This window comes from Schizophyllum commune (genome assembly GCF_000143185.2).
Source record: "Schizophyllum commune H4-8 unplaced genomic scaffold SCHCOscaffold_4, whole genome shotgun sequence".
NCBI lineage: Eukaryota > Fungi > Basidiomycota > Agaricomycetes > Agaricales > Schizophyllaceae > Schizophyllum > Schizophyllum commune.
In genome coordinates this window covers 139,942-155,555 of record NW_026089541.1, presented here as the reverse complement: position 1 = coordinate 155,555, position 15,614 = coordinate 139,942, and the positions used below count along the sequence as shown (strand labels likewise).

Sequence of the window (15,614 nt, the reverse complement as noted above, 5' to 3'; positions counted from 1 at the left end):
ACCTCCACCAGCATCTCTGATCACCTTTCCCTGAAGCGCCTGCTCGCGACCCCAGGCACCGGCGAGCGCTCTCCGCTCAAGGCAGCATTCGGACTCGGCGGCAAGGACAAGTCGAAGGAAGTGAAGGCCATGCATAAAGCTAGCAAGCGCGAGAGCGAGCTCGCGCCCTCACGGCTGCCGTTTGCGGCGCGGCAGCGTACGCCCTCGATGTCCACGGCGTCGACGGCGCACTCCCAGCGTGCGGCCTCTCCCACGTTCTCAGCAGCGTCATCCTCGCGCACCACCTCCTCTACCTCGCGAGCCGGCCCGCCGACGCCCGCGCGCAGCCCTGCGCGGAGCGCGGCGTCTACTCCAGCATCTACTCCTTCCCGATCACCCGCGCGCTCTCGGACGACGTCCAATGCACCGCGACCGTCTCCCCCCACACCCGCGCTACGTTCCCGCACTACTTCCAACGCCCAGTTGTCCTCCCGCATCCCGCCGCCCGCACCTCGCGCGTCGGACTCACGCTCAATTGGACGCGCGTCTGGACGGGACCTACGCATAGGCATCCCCATCATGCGCGAAGCGGAGCGCGGTGCTATGCTTCAGCAGAAGTCAGACGCGGGCGAGCGCACACCAAGACCTACAGCCGAGCATGCAACAAGGTCCACTGCCGAGCGCGCACCAAGACCTGCAACAGAGGGCAGCTCGCGGCCCTCGACCAGTCCTGCTCCCGCCCCGTCCCCTGCGCGCAACCGCGTCAAGCGCCGGACAGAGGACACTAGACCGTCGACAGCGACCGACAATGCGGAGGAACAACTTGAACGTCCGACGACGCCTCCGACGCCGATCGGGATTACAGGTGGTACCTTTGGCTTTAGCAACTCACCTACCAAGCGCAAGCCGGCGCTGAACGACATGTCAGTGCTGCACGAAGTCACGGGCAAGGGGAAGGCGCGCGCCGTTGACCAGGAGAGGGCACGCGCTGTCGAAGAGACCGACGAAGATGTCGTGATCGCCGTCGCGAGCGAGGGGCGCGTCGTGCGCGCGAGGAGCATAGGCAAGGGCGACGCCGGCGGCATCGGCAGGGGAAGCGCTAGCAGCACGACCAAGGAGGGCGCCAGCAGCACAGGCAGGGAAGGGGGAAGCCTCCGATCAAATAGTACGTCCCGCGCTTATATGTATGTGGGGCGCGTTAATGAACTGCGTGCAGGAGCTCGTGCGCAACCGACAACTCCGCACCTGCAGACGGCGGCATTGGGCGCGAATCGCAGTGACCGTGACGCCTCCCCCGTGTCTCCCGACGGCCAGCGCATAGCGCTGACGTTCCCGCGGCATCCTGGTGCTGTTTCTGCGACGTCGACTCCATCTGCGTCGACGAGTCCATCTCCGTATTCAAGTACGGCGACTACGCCGACGAGTGGCACCTCGCCGACCTCAAGCTCGAAAGCGGCGTCGACATCGGGCTCCAAACCACTCCCACGCTTGCGCTCTTCTTCGTCCCTCCCACGTTTCGCGAGCACCTCGTCTTTGGCGCCCAAGACCGCGATCCCGCGGCAGGCGAGTGCGAATTCGCTGCCCCGCGACATATCAGCAAGTCGCCAACGGACGACAAGCACGGCGGGAGAGCGGCAGCGGACGACGAGCACGGTGGGAGAGCGCGAGGGATTGGGTTCGTCGCTACCGCGACCGCGGGCCACGAGTTCGTCGTCACCCACTGCGCCGGTGCCCCGGGTGCAGGTTTCCGGACAAAAACCGTCTATCCCGAAGATGCCGACGTCGAAGGATTCGTTGACCTCCAAGGAATCGCTGGCGCTACCAAAAACGCCGGGTTCGAGTACGAGGCAGAGAACGGGAAGTTCGTCGACGAACGCGTCGGTGAGGACGAGTCCGTCGGTTCAGTCGCTCGGTCAGCAGGCCGCGCAGTCGTCGTCGTCGTTGACGCAGTCGGCTTCGTCTTTGCAGCAGTCGACGTCTTCGCTGCCACCGGTGCCCAGTTCGGCGTCGTTGCGCAGTACGTCGAGCGCGACGCGCGAGTCGAGGGTGTCGCCTTCGTTGCGCAGGGTCTCGAGTGCGGCGTCTTCGTTGGTGCGCGCCAGGAGTCAGTCGTCGTCGATTAGCTCTGCCTCGAAGGAGAAGGATCATACGCCCGCACCGCCAGTGCCCGACGCAGACCCTCGTTGGATGTCGGAGTCGGACGCGAGGAGAATGCACGAGACGGAGGGGAGGCGCGCGCTAGAAGGAGAGCCCATCTCACTCGGAGTAAGAGGACAACAGATGCTGCGGTCGCCGGAGAGCAGCGCGCACACCTCACGCGCGCCGTCGCCACTAGCGCGCTCCGCGTCGGCGTCGGTCGCCTCGTTGGGGCAGTCTGGGCCTGGGGCGAGGGGCGATCGGGATGTCAAGCCGCCGCCGTTGTCAACGACGCCCGCAGGCGCGTTGCCACAACGTGGGCGGGGGCCGCATGCCGGGGGTGTGGACCTGGGGACTGTTGAGGTTGTGTCGCGGGCTGCGCGCGACGTCGATCCTGGTCCTGCCTATTCCCCTCAGAGGATGGTTGCGTCTGCGTCGATGGGTTCGCCGCGTCATGCGTCGTTGGCGCCGTTTCCGTCGTCGGCGTCTGTTGAGGCTGCGGAGGTATGTAGGGTATGAATACCGAGGGTGGATTTGTAGACTGACCATTCCTCTGCAGGCGCCACCAAGACCGAAGAAGAGCGTGCGGAGGACGGCGAGCATGACACTGCCGTCGCTGTTGTTGCACAAGCCGCTGATGCCCTCCACCCTCTCTCCGAGCTTGCCGTCGGGATTGTTTACGCCTAGGCGGGACAAGAGCTCGTCGTCGTCTGGGAGCCCTCAGGAGGCGAGTTGCTCGGCATCGTTACCTGGCACTCCCGGTCCAGGGACACCGAGCTCGGGTGCTGGTACGCCGTCCACGCCTAGTAAGAGCGGGCTGTTCGGGCTTGGACGGTCGTTTGGCTTTGGGCGGAAAGCGAAGGACGAGTTGGACGCGGAGCGGGAGAGAGAAAAGGAGAGGGAAGCGGAGCAAGTGAAGGAGTGGGAGAGGGAGAGGGAGAAGGAGAAGCGGAGGCCGAATGTACTGAAGAGGCGCTCGTCGACGACGCGCTCGGGGTTGGGTGCTGAGATCCGCGTTGACTCTCCGCCGCCGCAAGAGTCTATGAGGCTGGAGCGGATCGACAGTAGCGGCGCAGAAGAGCAGCGGTTGCAAGAGGCGGAGAAAGAGCCAGCACCGATATTTGGACTTCCTATTGATCCCCGGCGAGGTCTGCCGGATGAAGAGCCCGCTGCTGCGTCCTTGGAAACACCGCCGCGCAAGGCACCTATATACGAGTCCTTCCGGCGGCGCGAGGCTCCAAAAGAGGTAAGCTCATGAATGCCGCGCGCATCGCAACTCGCTGATGCCTCGTCAGACGCAGCGCCAGGACACGCTTTCGCCACCACCGATGTCCCCGCCGCAGAACTCCAGGAGTTTGCACAGGTCGCCTTCGTCACCGATGATGATGCTGAACCCCTGGTCGCCGCCATCGCCTCAAGCGCCATTACCGGAACCGCACCATGCGTCGACTAGATCCGCTGGTGCTCTTTCCGAGATGTCGCGAGCGTCGTCCGGCAAGGATGCAAGCCCGAGGCCATCGTTTTCGTCTGACTCGCGACGCAGCTTCTCGCGGGATGCACACAAGAGGGGGCATACGCCGGCAGTCCCTTCCTCGTCGACGTTTGGGCCTTTTGGTACTCTTGGACCCTTCGATGGGCCCGATGCGGAGGGGATGCCCTCTCGGGATCGACGCGACACTGGTACCTCCGTGGGAAGCCGTTCGACGGCCATGTATACGTCGGACGGGCGGCGCGACTCGGAGTGGGAGAGTCGCAGGAATACCACGTTCACCATCGACGACAAGCTCGACAGCGAAGTTTGGCGGAAGACGCCCACCCTCAGCGACCGCTTGTCGTTGACCTTGGACTCTTACTACGTGACCCCGCCTTCCGCATCCGCGAATGATGAGCAGGACGCAGGACGCGGCGTGGCCTCTTTGGACAGCACGCTCGATCGGCCACAAACGCCTACGAAAAGGCTAGCTCGGCGTCCGTCTATGCTAGACGTCAACATCGAGTCCCCGGAGATCTCTATGGAGGGCGCATTCGATAGTCTCGCCTCCCGTCAAAGCAAGGACGGTGGAGAGTCGGCACCCGAGGTCCCTCCTGCTGAGACCGCGAAGCCAGAGGAGCTTGAATCGGCTCGCACGATGTCGCTCGAGCAAGCGCGCCCTCTACCATCGGCTTTGACAATACAACCAAGCTTCCGGCGTGTTCGGGCGGCCGACGAAGAGACGCTTTTGATACCTCCTCGAGAGTCCGTGGCGACACTCTCTCCATCGAGCGCCAGCGAGGGTCAGCCATTTACCCCGGTACACGCTGTCCATGGCGAGGGCTTCGACATGATTGCTCGATTGGCCAAGGAGGAGGCCGTGGACGAGGAGATAGAGGAGGTTCCTCGGCGAGAACGTCGCGGGACTGTGGCTGGCGTCGAGGTTGAGGTCAGCATTGGGCCATCCGAAGCGGCAGAGACTCAGCAAGATGAGAGGAAACCGGTACAACTTGATCGGGCTGAGGTGCGTGGGATGGATGCTGCTCGTATCAATCGCTAACGTATGTATAGTCTCCCTTTGGTACCCGAACGGAGCCTAGGAAGATACGGACTACGCCACTTGTCAAGGGATCAACGCCAAAGCCCGAGAAGGAGGAAGGCAGCCCTCACCTTCCTTACTTTACTGTCTTTGGGGGCGTCTCGCCTCTTGCCTCGACTTCCTCAGCGTTCGTCACTAGTGCCTTTGGGACCAAAGGGTCCGGTCCTACATCGCCCAATGTAAGTCAACGACTTTTCTTCTATGATGTAGCTAACGTATGGTTAGATCTTCTCATCGAAGCGTCGGCCCCAATCTCCGAGAGCGTCGTCGCCACCTGCGCGACCGAGTCACGGCACCAGCAAGAGTTACAGTGAGAAGGGTCTGGCGCGTAAGCTGAGCACGCGGTACCTGCGCGCACACGACGACATCGATACTTACACCAAGTCCTCGACCTCGACCCCCGAGAAAGAGTCTTGCAAGTCACGGTCCGCGTCGTACGAGGAAGAAGCGCGCAAGAGCGGCGAGCGACAACGCGCACAGCTGAGCAAGCGCAACCGCAAAAGCGAGCCTCCCGGCGCGCTGCTCAGCGCCGCAGATGGCCCGAGCACTAGTCAAAACAGTAGCCCTGGCTCAGGCGGGAGCAGGATATGGCGCTTGGTCAAGCGCATCAGCACGGGCGCGCTTCGTGACAAGGCGGACTGGGACGAGGAGAGCACAAAGGCGCCTCCGGTGCCGGCAATCCCGTCGCATCTGCGCGAGGGCAGTGCATTCATCGGCGGCCCGCGGCAGAGCGAGGAGGTGCGGTCCACCAAGTCGAAAGCGCGACCGTTGCCAGTCAATCGTCCGGGTAACTCGTCGCCGGAGGTGGAGTCGAGCGTTGACGAAAAGTTCTTCGCTGGCACTCGGCGGTCGAGCGTGAGCTCGGTGGATCCGTCGGATACTGTGGGCAAGCCGATTCTACCGCCGAGCGAGCTTGGAAGGATTGCGAGGGAGATGGAGGCGGAACGGCAGTCGACTAGGGAGGTGAGTACCGAGGCCTCTCTGCTGAGGTTCACAGCAGACGTTTACCGTTCTTCGCAGCGATCCAAATCGTCTACCAGCTCGAACTCCATGCGTTCTGGCCAGAGCACGCGCACGCGCTCGAGCAGTGGACGCGGCCAAGGTCATGCACGCACCGACACGGAGTTCACCATCATCGCGACGTCGCCCAGCGAAGAGCTCACAGCTCTCACCGCGCCTCCACCACGGCGTCGGAAAGACGACGATCTCGCCGAGTTTGGTGCAGCTGCGGCCGACTCACCCATGATCCCGTCCTTCTCGGTCGATCAGCCTATCAACGCGTTCAACCGGGCGAAGATGCACATTCCTTCCAGGTCTGCCCAACGCAATTTGTCGTTGCCATCCGCGTCCGAATCTCCGCCGTCGCTGCCGCCACCGAGATCGAAGACCCGCCCGTCACTGCAGGAGACGCGAGAGACCGGGCGGCTACAAAGCCCGCATGCCCACTCGTTCTCGACGTCCGCTCTCAAGCGGTCGAAGGCGCCGCCAGTGACCTTCCGTGAACTAGGTTCTGCGCCTACGGCATCGCGTTCGCTTTCGGAGAAGGAGAAGGCGGCGCGCTGGGATGACCTGCTGCTTATGAGTGAACGTGCTGGAGGCACTATTCACCTGGGTAGCGAGGGTTTGCCTTCCGACCAGCTGCGATTCTCGACAACCAGCTCCTCCCTCGATGCCCTGGTGAATGCAGAGGACTAGCCTACTGCATCATAACATCCTCCACTTGTCACGTCTTGCTTTCAGACTCTATCAACCTCCTTCGTATCCTCAATTCTTGCTCACGCCTCACGCCACGACCTTCGTACGCTCCTCACGCCCCGCCGCAGCGCGCTTGCGCCTGTACAAAACGCCCGTCCTCCTACCGAGGCTCCATCTTGATGTCCATGAACGACGCTGTCGCCGACAAACGTTCTTTCCGTCCGGGCTCGCGCCTATAGATATGATAGACACTATGTTCCCTCCCCTACCTCACCCTCGTTATGTCTTGCTTCACCTTCGTTGCGCACATCGCTTTCGTACTGCCTGCCTGCTTGCATCATACACACCTACCTACCTACTCATTCCGCTTTTGAATCGAATTCTGAATCTACGTCGTACCACCCAGTATAACTCATCGCGGACTACATTCGTATACTGATTTATCGGCTCAATCGTATCTCACCATCTTCAATCATACCATCGCTTGGCTATTGTTGCGCGTCTGACTCCTCCTATTGTTGCGTGCCCGACGTGCTCGTTCATGTTTACTACTACACATGGTCTTTTTGCCTTCATGTGCGTCTGATTTGTTTGCTTCGTTGGTTCGTGCTAGCACGTCTGCGTGATGTTTGTATACTTTCCTTGACTTCTGCTTGTGCTTGTAATATCTTTGATCCTTGCTCTGCATTTGCTGCGTACCTTGAATATGCGATTTCAGCGCTAGCAGGGCGTCGCAGTGGGATGACGGGCGCTCTTTACTTGTCAGGACGGTTGAGCAGAGGACGGCCCAACCCTCGAAGGTTATTGTGCCGCCTTACAAGAGCAAGTAGGTACTTGGACACGTCACCTATCCCCTCCGTATCGACGCCAATCATTCCATAGAAAGAAAATTTCGCGCCACCAAGCTTGCAGCTTGATCCCCACCGCCGCACTCGCGTTCTTGCTGGTCATCCCAGGACCCAGCCCCCCGTCAGAGAACAGGCGAGTTTCGGTCGTGGTCAACAGATGACAAGACATGTACACTCATGCGACTCACCAAGGTTGCCCGTCGATCTACACCATCGCCCTTGAGCCTCGTCCGACCCGGGACCACATATGTCACCGTCTTCACCCCTCAGTGGATGGCGCACTCGTACCACAGCGCCTCCCGACCAGTTCTTTCTCGACGGCCGGCAACTCGTGTTCGCCGTCGCCGTGAAAGCGCCCGACGAGTCCGCGCACATCCTCCTCGCGGTCATAGAACCTGGCGGGCTATTCTCCCCAGTACCAGCTGGCCCCTTCCCGGTCGACACTAGCAGGGGTCTTGCGATCGACGAGAAGGGAAATCTGCGGACGCTTGCGGCGGAGGATTACCAGGGCCTCACAGCGCTCGCGTATGGAGTCGATGCGATGCAGGACCCCGAGCTTACTGGGTCGACATGGCGGATGGGCAGCTCTCCCGAGGACCAGTCCACATACGAGCTGTCGGTGCCGGTACCGGGCAGATTACAGGGCCTGGGCGGGAATCCGGTTCTGCGCCAGACGCGCGTGTACGCGTACAGCAAGGAGAATACGAAGTTGAGCATGCAGCTGCCTCCGGCGCTTGTGGAGATTTTTGAGCTAGCAGAGGAAGCGCGGGTGGATGGGGAGCCTAACGAGGACGTGATCAGATGGGTGAAGAACACGTTGAGGTACTGAGATGATGAGGTCTAGAGGCCGGATGGTCGTGTAGCGTTCTGCAGCAAAGGATATGTCGTGTACTTTTCATAAGCCTCAACAACAAAGCAGTAGGAAGCAACGATGGTATTTTCACTGTTTCGAAAGTTGTGGACGAGATGAAGTTCGGAGCCGCCGTGACTTTGCAATTGAACGCGACCCACGTGCGCCCGCGCCGCTTTTGCGAAAATCGCCTTCGTCGTCGACCGCGACGAGCTCACACTTTGCAACTAATGGACGGATGAATTTGCTGCTGCGCCCGAGGATACTCGTAGCCTATGTGCGTGGCCGCACACACTAACTGTATCCCCTTCTGACTTCGAGCGCTGACACAGACGCGACCACGAGCTACCCCGGCACGAAGCGCCCTACCCTCCGCCTCGCCACCCTCTATTACACGACGCGACGGAGGCCCCACCCTCATTTTCCGCTCCAGTAGCACCTCCATCCCCAACCTCACCCGCAAGCAAGTTGCCAATGCCGTCGCCGCCATCCGCGCCGCTACCTCCGGCCATGCTCACATCGCCCCCGTCATCAACCTCGAACCCAAGACGTCGTACCCACCCAAGGAGACCCCCAGGATACCTATCAACGGCATGCTTGGCGTGCGCATCCCCGGCGCGCCCGACGTGCCCGGGCGACACGCCGTCCTGGACTCCCTCGAGCCGTGGAGCAGGCCGCCGAATAGGAGGAACTGGCTGGGGCTCGGAGGGCTGGGGGAGGTGTGGATCTCGTACCCGGTAGCGAGGGCGGGGAAGAAGCAGACGATGAGCACGGTGCGGACGGAGTATGGGAGGGACGCGGACGACAGGGTCATCCCCTGGCCCGCGGACGCGACTGGCGTCTTCTACCTCGACAAGGACGCGCCGGACGCGACTGTACGCTTCCGTCTGACGAAGACGGGGGAGCACGCCGCATTTGAGCAGGGGGAGGACCTGCGGGGAGCGGATGGCGAGCGCTGGGCCCTACGGTTGCACCGGCCTCTGCAGCAAGGAGCGGTGGCGAAGTTACCGGGAATAGTGAGGGATCCACGATTCGCGAGAGAGGAGGATATCCAACCACACGCCCCGGGCACACTCGTCGCATCTACGACCCACTCCCCGCGTACTTCCTCGACACCCTCCTCCTCCGCTCGATCTACCTCCCTCCTTCCGACATCAGCCACCAAACTCGACATCTCTAATCTATCCCCCGCGTTTCTGCAGATGCCCCAGCACGAGCGGCACCACAGCGTCATTCGACTCCTGTACGATCGCCGTGGGAGGCTGGACGCGCGCGCAGTTCAGAACGACACTTCGTCCCCTACGCCTGGTACCCCACCCTCGTCAGATACGGACCCCTCCTTGACAACCGGAGACCCCTCCTCGACATCCGGAGACCCGTCCTCGACATCTGGAGACCCCTCCCCTCCGCCTGGAGACCCCTTCACGACATCCAGCAGCCCTACACCTGCCGTTCCTTTCCGCCTGCCGTTCCCCGCCGGCACCGTCGGCTACCTCTACTACCACGCGCACCCAGAAGCACCCGTCACGGCCTCTGGCATCCGCTTCCGCGTCGTACCCGATGGCAAGAGGTGGGAGGAGGGGTGGGATCTGGAATCGGCGATGGGGAGGCTTATGGGGCTTGGGGAAGGGGACGCGGTCGGTGAAGGGGATGCGGGCGGTGAAGAGGGAGAGGCCTCGCAAACTCGACAGGCGGCGGAGGGTCACGCCCCACTCGTGCCTTGGGAGCTCACCATCGCTCATGCGGCCAGTTTCCTGGGCCCGTGGGGTCAGCTCGTCGCTGATGGGCATCTCTGTTGGAAGGCGAAGGATGCGACGAGCGATCTCAATGAACTTACAATTCCGGCTATCTCACTGCCTTCACCTTCACCTTCACCTTCATCTTCGACTGAAACATCATCTCACTCACTTACGCCCACTCCTATTGCCCATTCAACGTCGCCTACGCCCACCCTACCCGCACTCACGCCCCTTTTACCCGCGCTCACGCACGCACTGCGCCGGCCGACGCCCAAGTATCAGATTGACCGCCCCGCGGGGCTCGTGAGACACCTCGACGAACCGTTTGTGCTGTCGATCAGGCCGGCGACAAAGGCGTGGAGGTTCATGGATGCGATACACTCTGTGGTTGATGCTGTGTCTCCTACAGTGGGCGAGCCATCGTCGGTGCTGGATTCTGCGGGCGAGCCATCGTCGGCGCGGGAGTCTGCGAGCGAGTCGTCTTCGACGCTGGGCTCAGCGGACGCTGGCGTGCATCGCGAGGATGGGGTAGGGAAGGTGGTGGATGGCGATGAGGAGGATGCGGCCATGGATGATGAGGATGCAGCGCTGGACGATGAAGATGGGACGGATGAATCGGAGACTTCAGCAAGCACCACGGACGGTGGCACGACTGGCTCCATACCGCGCAGGCACTACGTCCTGACCCCGCATACGACGCGCGTGATGGTCGATCTGACGTTCGGGGCGTGGCCAACTGGGAGTACTGGTGAGTCCACCCGGCGTACTGCCCTCATTCTCCTTCAGCAAAACCTTGCTGACTCGCTCTATAGGCAAGATCCTCGCCAAGTTCGAAATCGCAGACGATGGTCGAGCCGCAGACGGAGGTAGGTCTCGTCTCCTCGTTCGCATACTTGGATTGATCCACAATTGTCACGCAGAACCCTCCCGACCTGTAGTCCTTGCCCTTCGCGTTTTGCGCGAAATCGAGCCAGTTGTAGTGCCTGGCGTCTGGGAGCCGACGGCCTCGGACTCCACGCGCCTCGAGGGGCAAATCCTTTGGCGTGTTCCTCTTGACGGCCCAATTCCAGAATCGACTCTCCTCAATATGCCGCGCTCCGTACATGTTCAGGCCATTTTTGAGCGCGCGCGAGCAGCATATTTCGCCCAGGGCCTTGCGAAAAAAGAGATAAAGCGACTGCCAGGCCACCCGAAGAAGGACGGGGAAGACGCGGGTGAGTAGAACGAGTGAACTTGTGGAGAGGATTTGCGCTGACGACCACCAGTACCAGCGCGCAAGGAGAAACTCACTGCCGAGGAGTTCGATAGCAAGTTCCCCCCTATACCGCGACGCGGGGTCTGCGCACCATTGGATGTGGCGATCTTGAACCACCAGAGGGCGGCCCTGAGGGCACTAGCGTTGACGAAGACGCAGACCGACTTGACTACGTGGTTTCACGGTGGACCTGACAACGACTCGCGCACCGGAAAGGTGAGGTGGCACCTTAGTCTTTGCAACGCAGCTGACTCGTTTGATACGCCTAGGCCACTTTCGATCCCACTCCTCTTCTCGCACACCGCATCGCTGACTGGGTCGACCCCAAGAGCGGCCTGGTTCGCAACATCCAGGAGCAGGTCGAGACGGATGTGGACTTCCTCAATCGTCCGCTGGTTGTTAGTCGTGGTCCGGCCTACCACGCGCAGCGTGCGGGGAGCACGAGGGATCACCCCACTCCCAGTCGCGCGGACCCCCTCGGCCTTGACTTGACGGCTGTCTCATTGATGGGTCGCCGACGAGCGCGGGGCGCAGTGGCGAGGCTAAGGAGGAAGTCTCGGGAGGCGACGTTGCGAGGAATGGCAAGCTCGGAGAAGGCGCTAGATCATGGTCTGGTATATCTGGCATCCTCGGTGCCGCCGACTGACGGTGACGTTGCGCAAGAGCATCAGGCGAAGGCGCAGGGGACCGGCCCAGAGGTTCGAGAGAGGGTTACGCGCGCTCGGGCAGAGAGATCGGCGGCCTGGGCGAGGGTGTTGGAGGAGTATAGGGCTCGACGGGAGCAGCAGGAACGCGAGAAGGCGGAGAGGCGAAAAGAGAGGGTCAGGAGGCGCGAGGAGAAGCTCGAGGAGGAGCAGGAGAAGAGGCGCTTGCGACAGCAGGAGAAGCGGGAGAAGGAGCTGCTGAAGATGAAGCAGGCAGAGGAGCGGGAGGCGCGGGAGCAGGAGCAGCGAGAGAAGGCGAGGAGCGCCATGGCTCAAAGGACGCGTGCACTGGACAGTCAACGCCTGCACTTGACGCGCGCGTCACAATGGCTCGAGCGCGCGGAGGCGTATCTGGACGAGGCGGAGGCTTACGCGAGCGGCGGTGCTATGAAGACCGACAAGCAGAGTCCACCGCTTGCGGGCTTCGCTGGCTCCACCTCCATGAATGTCGCTCTGGCTCGCGCGACAGTCTTGATGCGACAAGCCTCTCGACACCTTGTTCGTGCTCGCCTTTCCCCACGATCGCCTCGTCCGGCTGTGCAGCAGCTCGTCGGGCCTCTGGAGCGCGCGTCACGCTCCAAGCCGCCAAGAGCACGCTTTGTGGTCTCCACTCTAGCGGCAGACAAGATCACGGACCTGGACCGCGTCGACTTGAGCCGGACAGGGCAGCGAAAGCGCGAGGCTTTCATTGAATGGGAGAGGCGCAAGATGGAGGTCGAGATGAAGCAAGAGGATTGGGTCGAAGAACCGCGAGGACGACCTACGCAAGGCCCCGGTTCCGTCGTTCTCCATCATCCCGAGTGGACCCAGAAAGGCATGGTGATCCCGGCGAACACACTCGAGAGAGGCAGTGGCAAGCCAGGGGCGCGCACATCGCTTGACGACGGCGACGATCGTGGCACGGACATTTCAAGCTTCCCGCCAGCGGAGGGTTTCTTCTATTGGTACGAGGGCCCCGATGGACCGCCTGGGTTGCGCTTCCGCCTGGCGTCCAAGGGCACGGCCTTCGTGAACGGCCAAGATTGGGTGCCAGGCGGGGTTGATGGCGTTCCCTGGGTCTATCCTGCCACGACAGCCGTGCGCCACGGGCGTTTGTTTCCATGGCTTCGTGCCGACAATGTCCTCTCGCCCGCGGTGGAGGCATCTGCCTCTCTCGCCTTGCGTCGCGCATGGTATAAATCTGGCTTGGTCAGGCCTGCTTCGCACATCGTTCATCACCTTCTCCCGCAAAACCTTACCGAGGCGGACAGGATATGCTTCTCGGGATGCACTGCCGCAGTCGCTGTATCCGGCGCGGCTTATGCTATGCCGAATATCGAGCTCGACCGTCGGCGAGTGAAGGTAGGCTCGATGGGATTTGTTTACTGGGATGGCCGCTCTATACGCTTTCGCATAGCGCCGCATGGCGTGTCATTCGAAGCGGGTTGCGATATGCGTGCTGGTCATGGGCGGTGGCGGCTTACTGTATCACCGGACGCGCGTGCCATGTTTGCTGAGAGACTTGTTCGGGAGGGTCTACCGGAGCATGAGCGTGCGACCGTGCTCGAACACGCGGGTAGCACGATGGGTTCTCGCGGAGAAGTCAGCTCGCTAGACCCGACTGAGGTCAAGGAGGACGATCGTCTCATCCTCGATGGGTTCAAGTACTACGAAGTGCGTCTTGTCGGGGTCCCAACGAATACACCAGGCTTGGTCCTACGCTGGGGTGCACAGACGGGTCGTCAGGTAAGTGGCGTATGGCCCTCATGTTGACCTCGCTTACATATAATTAGCAGATCCGAGCCGGACCCCAAGGTTTTCCAGAAGGAACCTCCGGATTTCTCTATCTATTCAAGCAGAGCGTGGGCGGGACAATGTCTGCGGAGCTCCGCTTTCGACTTGTCCCTCCTGGTACCCCTTTCTGGGATGGGCGAGACCTCGAGCGCGCAGGCAAACCATGGCGCTGCGGTCTTCGCTTGCTCTGTAAGTGGCAGCCCGCAACGATGGCTGCACTCGCGGACGCCGGTCATATTCCACGTGCCTTCTATGAGGAGGCGCGGAATGCAGTCGGTCTCTCGCGCTTGCATCAAGGCTTCGTTCTTGATGACGACTATGACGAGACCGGGTCCCGACCCGTGCGATGGCGCTACCCGTCTGTGATGAAGCTTCTGGCGCTCAAGGACCCTCGTGCAGCGCGCTATCGTCGCAGAGGCCCTCGAGTGTCGTATCAACGTCGGGTGCCTCGTTACAAGAGCCCGCGTCGCCTGTCGTTGATGGAGCACAAACAGGTGTCGACGTTGGATCCCTCGAAGCTCACCGACGCAGATCGAGTCGATGCGCGCGACCTACGAGGCATCATCCTTAGCGTGTCCTCCGGAGCTGATGTAGAAGACAAGCGCATCGAAGTCAACATCCTGGCTCCGCGTACTGGTCGCTTCCCGCTGGATGCCATTGGCTTCATCTACTGGCACGATCCGCCGAACCGCCCGCCATGGGGCGGCGCATTCCGCTTCCGCGTCGCACCTCCCGGTACTGCGTTTGCTGACGGGCACGATCTCTTGAGTCCCTCGATCGGCCTTCCCTACGAGTGGGGTGTCAGTGAGCTCCAGAGGGACTCTCCTGGCTCGATCGCCGCGCTCGCTGCCGCGGGGCGTATCCCGAGAGGAGTCGCTGTCCATGCGCACACATCCCTCGCCAGAGGTTGGGTCCGGACCATAACGAACGTCCGGGACCCGGTCGTATTGTACTTCGAGGGCAGGAGGGATATCCGAGTGTTGACAGGCGATGGGCGCGCGCATCCGCTCAAGCTTCCAGCATGTTTCCAGGACGCGCGATTCCAAACGAATGTCTATACAGGTGCGCAAGACAAGTTGTTCGGCAGTACGTCGAGCTGATGGCCGTTTCGCAGGCTGGGCCCTCGCTCGCTTCGAGCACAATTCTGACGACCCGAACCGCCTTCATCTGCGCATTCAGAAGCTGCTGTCGCCACCCGTGCCACGCTTCCCGGACTACGACGGTTTCGTCCCGCCGCCGCGCGAGGGTGAGCTGGTGATGATGAATACGGAGACACCTTGGGAGTACGTGTACGATAGGAAGCGGCCTTTCGAGGACTATGCAACCGCATTGGACCTATTCTGGACGGAGGCGACGTGTCGGGCGGACTACACACGCGAGGCTGGCGGCGAGGAGCAGTGGAAGGAGGAGTGGGTGCAGCCGAAGAGACGGACGAGGGGGAGGAAGAAGTACGGCCGGTGAGGCGAGGAGCGTAGAGTCCATTGCTTGCTATCGTATTGATCTCATGCACCATGTATTATAGACGCACTTACATTATATCTTTCCTTTATGGAGTTTTTGTCGGTACTAACAAAGTCGCACTTCACTGTTTATCGTCTTCGATGGATCGCTTCTGTTAGCTAAGCCGGAAAAGCAGGTAAAGGCCAGCGATGCCGCTCAGCATTTTCCAGGTGCGTATCCAAACTTGACTATGCAGCTCATTGACACCTCACTAGTCGGTTACTTGTAGGTGGTACGGGCGCAAGAATCAGCATTGATTGCTTGCTTTCCTTCCGGCACGTCCGCTTGCGCTCTTTGTCTCTAATTACCCACTCACAAACATCGTGCTGTGCTCTCGCAGGTATCTATGCTCTGGCATGCTCGAAGGCGACTGTAGGACCATCCAGGTTGCCCATTACTAAGCGATGACCAACGCGCAAGGGCCGACTCGCATTTTGTAAACAAGACCACACAAAGAAGGATCTGGTTTGTCAGACACTCAGTTATTTCTGTAAGTCGTTGCACATTTCCCGTCGAAATCGCAGTCTACTCCTTAGTTGCTTTATCGTCACCTGTTTATCCCGTA

At 61.2% G+C, this 15,614-nt stretch overlaps 1 protein-coding gene across 1 annotated transcript; it reads left to right on the top strand.

The window, feature by feature from the left end:
- Positions 1–558: 558 nt before the first annotated feature.
- On the top strand, positions 559–15,010 carry SCHCODRAFT_01089665 (uncharacterized protein; the record flags this gene model as incomplete). Its single annotated transcript, XM_050341004.1, has 23 exons — positions 559–1,144; positions 1,294–2,070; positions 2,144–2,619; positions 2,675–3,361; positions 3,411–4,610; positions 4,658–4,864; positions 4,911–5,648; positions 5,706–6,306; positions 7,522–8,050; positions 8,512–9,094; positions 9,290–9,845; positions 10,227–10,565; positions 10,630–10,683; positions 10,756–11,031; positions 11,083–11,288; positions 11,342–13,117; positions 13,173–13,240; positions 13,336–13,429; positions 13,464–13,501; positions 13,549–13,570; positions 13,615–14,353; positions 14,612–14,635; positions 14,664–15,010. 23 exons carry the CDS (start codon positions 559–561, stop codon positions 15,008–15,010), a joined length of 10,923 nt encoding a protein of 3,640 aa, XP_050200837.1.
- Between the last annotated feature and the right edge of the window lie 604 nt (positions 15,011–15,614).